The following is a 5,000-nucleotide window of genomic DNA, read 5'->3' on the forward strand; positions in this document are numbered from 1 at the left end:
AGAAGGAGAAGGAGGAGGAGAGGAGAAGAGAGGAGGAGGAGAAGAAGAAGGAGAAGGAGGAGGAGGAGAAGGAGGAGAAGAAGGAGGAGAAGGAGGAGGAGGAGAAGAAGAAGGAGAAGGAGGAGAAGAAGAAGGAGGAGGAGAAGAAGGAGGAGAAGAAGAAGGAGAAGGAGGAGGAGAAGAAGGGGAGGAGAAGAAGAAGGAGAAGGAGGAGGAGGAGAAGGAAGAAGAAGGAGGAAAAAAACAGGCTGTCAGCACCTTTATCACAGTCCTCAGATGTGTGTGTGTGTGTGTGTGTGTGTGTGAGAGCTTGGCTTCAGTTCGACACAAATCCTGTGAAACTGCTTTACATTGACGACTCGTAGCCTCATTAAAACTTCATAGATCTGTGAGAAACTGTTGAGGTGACAAAGAGTGGAGATCATCTTACACCCACACACACACACCACTGACATGCACGCACACACACCACACACACACACTGACATGCACGCACGCACGCAACACACACACACAGTTCTTCTTCTCCATACAGTGTACAAAACTCCTCTCCCTCTTGTCTGATGCACAAACACCCCACGTCAAAAGCTTATGCAAAATGGCCCTGACACCCATCAACACACACACACACACTCTTCTAACTGTCAGGGCACTGGTGTTAAATAATTAACGTTGGTAGATTAGTCCGTCAGCCTTGGGGCATGAAGGTCCATCGATTCCCCAGAATGCATTTTTAATGAGCCGCCAGTCGGCATTCATTTCAACTGGAAGACACACACACACACACACACACACACACAGTCCAAACTTAGTACCAAGGGAGACAATTAATACAGTTATAAACAACAGCAGCAGCAGTGTTGTTGTCCTGTACAGTAGACATCACCATGACAACGGTGGTCCACTCACATCCTGTGGGACGGGGGAAAGTTCCTGTGATTATGGTTCTAATTCACTGACTTCATTAAACAGAATAGAAGTGAGTTTGTTCCTCCTACAGTCTGTGACCACCAGACTGAACAGAAGAGCAAGTCTGAGCAGGAACACCAACTACAGGTTTAAAGGCTCCTGGAGCCTGAGAACCTCCACACAACTACCACAGAGGAGGAGGAGGAGAAGTATCCACCTCCACACATCCACTACAGGATCTACTGTGGCTTAGAAGAAGATGGAGGAGAAGGAAGAGAAGGAGGAGGAGAAGAAGAGGAAGAAGAGAAAGAAGAAGGAGAAGAAGGAGGAGGAGAAGAAGTGGGTTGGGTTTTATATATATATATATATATATATATATATATATAATATATAATATATATATATTATATATATATGTATTTCTCCCTGGTAGTAATCAAGTCTTCTGGTCCTGGTTCTGGTCCTGGTTGTGATGGTTCTCCTTAACAGTGTCCAGGTGCTCATTGGTGTCCGACCTTTCCCGTCCTCTTTCAAAGTCCACGTACTCTCTGGTTGGAACCTGCCTCTGTTCTCCATGAAGATTGGCCGGAAAGACTGGAGCGAAGTGGTACCAGTGGCAACGAAGGCCTGAGGAGGAAGAACAAGAGCAAAACAGGAAGGGTTTAAAGGTGGAGCGTTTGGGGCTGCAAGGGTTAAGGTGGACGTTTGGGTCGCAAGGGTTAAAGGGTGGCGTTTGGGTCCTGCAAGGGTTAAAGGGTGGACGTTTGGGTCTGCAAGGGTTAAAGGTGGCGTTTGGGTCTGCAAGGGTTAAAGGTGACGTTTTGGTTTGATCTCTTGGGCCAAACCAGTCAAATATTAGCACAATAACCTATAAATAATGACAACTCCAAAGTTTTGTCTTTATTTTCCAACAAAAAATGACATTAAATCATGAAACTATACTCAGTGAAAAGACACGGTCCAGGGTATGCCCCTTTGCTGTGGCGGGGCCAGATACATGCTGCTTTAGGGTCAGTCAGTGTCAGTCATAGATCAAAGTTCCACTGCTGGGCTGGATCAGTCATTATCAATGTGCAAATTAAAATCCCAAAGAATTCAAACCTTCTCCAGTTTTATTATTGACTAGCTGCATTGTACCCGTGGTGCCATTGTGCGATAGCGCCCTCCCGTGCTGCAACATCAGGACATCAATAGGACGGACGCCGGACACAGAAACGTCCATTACAGTAGGATGTTCAGAAGTCAGTCAAATCATTTCAGAAGGCACCAGCAGGACCAGGGGGACGGAAGATTAAAACCAGTAGAACACACTGGAGGAGAGCACTCTGAACATCTGTGACTCAAATGAGGTAAAGTCATCAGTGCTCATCCTTCTGCATGTGGACTGGTCCTGGTACACAGCAGCAAAGGGGGCGTAAGCAACAGCAGAGCAAAGCAAAACTATGAACAGCACAGAAGAAGAAAATCAAGTTAGAGAAGGAGTGTGTGTGTGTGTGTGTGTGTGTGTGTGTGTGTGTGTGTGTGTGTGTGTGTTGTTGTGTTTTTGCAGTCAGATCAATACTAAAGGCATTAGCGCTGGAGTGTATGAATTATGCATCCTGTCAAATCAAGAGAAAACCTGAATGAAAGAGAAGAGAAAGAAGAGTGGAAAAGAAAGAAGCAGGAGGGAGGGGAGAGGTGTGTAGGTGGAGCGCACTAGAACCACCATAGACACTGAAGTACACGCACACAGTCCCAGAAAGCAGAGTTAAAAGAACACAGAGTCATCAATTCTGCTGGATCTGAAGGATTGGATTACAAGCATCTGAGAGTCATTAGCTGGGGGGGGGGGGGGGGGGGGGGTTACTACTGCTGGAGAGGAGGAGGAAAAAAAGGGGGGGGGATAGAGAGGGTGAGAGAGAGAGACGGAGTGGTAGAAAAAACTGGTAAATAAATGCATAATATTTCGGATGCCTCATCTGTACTGATCTGAGCTGAAGAGAAGGGATTTCTATTCCATTTATCAGATTCATCTTATTTTTACAGACACGATAAAAGGGTGGAACAGTTTTTACCTCCACCAAGGAGGTTCTGTTTTTGCCAGGGTTTGTTTGTTTGTTTGTTTGTTAGCAAGATAACTCAAAAAGTTATGGAAAGATTTATAATGAAATTTTCAGGAAATGTTGATACTGGCACAAGGAACAAATGATTCAATTTTGGTGGTGATGTGTGTGTGTGTGTGTGTGTGGGGGGGGGTCTTTCTCTGGAAGTCTTCTCTTCACAGTTGAAACTGAGACATGCTTACTTCGACCACTGTTGAGCTGTGCTTGAAGCTGTTGTCCTGTGAGTGGCCTATCACTCAAGCTGCTGGCTGTCATAAACGCTGGAACACCTGCAGGAACTGGTAGCACCAACATTCGAGGCTTGATCAACTTCCACTGCTGCAGAACTGCTTTCAGCTGTTAACCTATTTCTTGTTCACCTTTGTGTATAATTCTGAAATGTACATTATTTTTCAGTTTCATTTAACCATACCTTTTTTTTTTTTTTTTTTTTTTACCTCTGGCAGTTCACTGCTTACCTCTGTACCATTTCAGCTGTTCACTGGACTGGAACTGCTGGAATTTCAATCCAAAACTGGAAAAACTGGGGTGTTCTAAAACTTTTGACCAGTAGTGCACATGACATAGAAGGTGGTGTTGAAGGCAGATTTGATTAGATCTAAATGACATAGAAGGTGGTTTGTGATGGGTTTAAAACTGTTGCACCTTCCTGTTCATCAGGGGTTTGAATCAGTGCATTTATGACACTGATGGAAAACACACTGAAAGAGTCAAATCTGTTCAGCATCTGCACGTCAGCCTACTGTTTCAGAGGCTGGGAATGGTGGCCTGATGACATCACAGGAGGGTGACCCTCGCTGGGGGGCGGGGTCTCATTGTGTCTGCTGGTTGTCCTCTCCCACCGACCATGAAAATACACCGAGAGTCTTTAGCAGCGTCTGGCTGACGGATAAATACAGACACATGATGTCACAGACACATGATGTCACACAGACACATGATGTCACACAGACACATGTCATACAGACCAAGGTTATTATCGTTAACGAAAACGAACGAAATGACGAAAACTAAAATTGAAAAAACATTTTCGTTAACTGAAATTAATAAAAACTCTAATTAAAAGAAAAAAACGATAACTAACTGAAACTGTATCGTGAGCTTACAAAACTAACTAAAACGTATAAAAATTATGGATACAATTCCCTTCGTTTTCGTCTTTGTCAATGTCGGATTGATATGAAATTAATTTATTTGGCTCCAGCAGTTTGAGCTGGTGACACCATACGACACTTCACAGTCTGTCATGTCTGGTCACTGGTGGTTTCCAGTGGTCTTCTGGTCCCCACTCTACCTGGAACATACAGACTAAAGCTGGGACACAGCAGCACAGTCCTGTCTGGGGTTTACTTTAGTGATACATGGGTCGGGGTTTTTTTTTTTTTGGCGTACCGTGTGTGTGCGCGTGAGTGACAGACAGAGCAGAGCTAAAGGACAGTCAGTGTTGAACTAGCATCCAGGTTAAAACTGGAGAGTTTATCACCATGAAAAGGCCTTCCAAGCCCTGAACTGCACAGTTTAGAAGAGGAGAAAAGAGGAGGAGGAAAACTAATCCAATTACAGAGGTATGGAACCTGTTAGAATGTTAAAAAACGTTTGATGTTACAGCTACAGCTAGCTGAACTGAACTGAAGCAAAGTTAGCTAATAATGGAACTGGAGATGATTAAGAGATGAGATATCTGCTAAGGTGTGGTTTACTGATGAGGAACTGGGTTATATATGTTTATAAGTGGTTTATATATGTTTCTATATGCTTTAACTGCTGGTTAGCTGGTTTATAATAGGTTCCTATCTGCTTTAACTGCTGGTTAGCTGGTTATATATGTTTCTATCTGCTTTAACTGCTGGTTAGCTGGTTATATATGTTTCCTATCTGCTTTAACTGCTGGTTAGCTGGTTATATATGTTTCTATCTGCTTTAACTGCTGGTTAGCTGGTTTATATATGTTTCTATCTGCTTTAACTGCTGGTTAGCTGGTTTATATAT

At 43.8% G+C, this 5,000-nt stretch overlaps 1 protein-coding gene and 1 pseudogene across 1 annotated transcript in view; both read right to left on the minus strand.

Moving 5' to 3' along the window:
• Window positions 1–5,000, minus strand: part of LOC115421684 (CCR4-NOT transcription complex subunit 1-like) — a 969,367-nt pseudogene that overhangs the window by 175,625 nt on the left and 788,742 nt on the right.
• The window catches only part of cbfb (core-binding factor subunit beta), a 35,915-nt gene that overhangs the window by 27,305 nt on the left and 3,610 nt on the right, over window positions 1–5,000 (minus strand). Inside the window, 3 exon segments of the mRNA XM_030137687.1 lie at window positions 1,425–1,435; window positions 1,438–1,503; window positions 3,304–3,340. Of these exon segments, the coding sequence (XP_029993547.1) occupies window positions 1,425–1,435; window positions 1,438–1,503; window positions 3,304–3,340 (114 nt within the window).

This window comes from Sphaeramia orbicularis, chromosome 6, assembly GCF_902148855.1.
Source record: "Sphaeramia orbicularis chromosome 6, fSphaOr1.1, whole genome shotgun sequence".
Classification (NCBI taxonomy): domain Eukaryota; kingdom Metazoa; phylum Chordata; class Actinopteri; order Kurtiformes; family Apogonidae; genus Sphaeramia; species Sphaeramia orbicularis.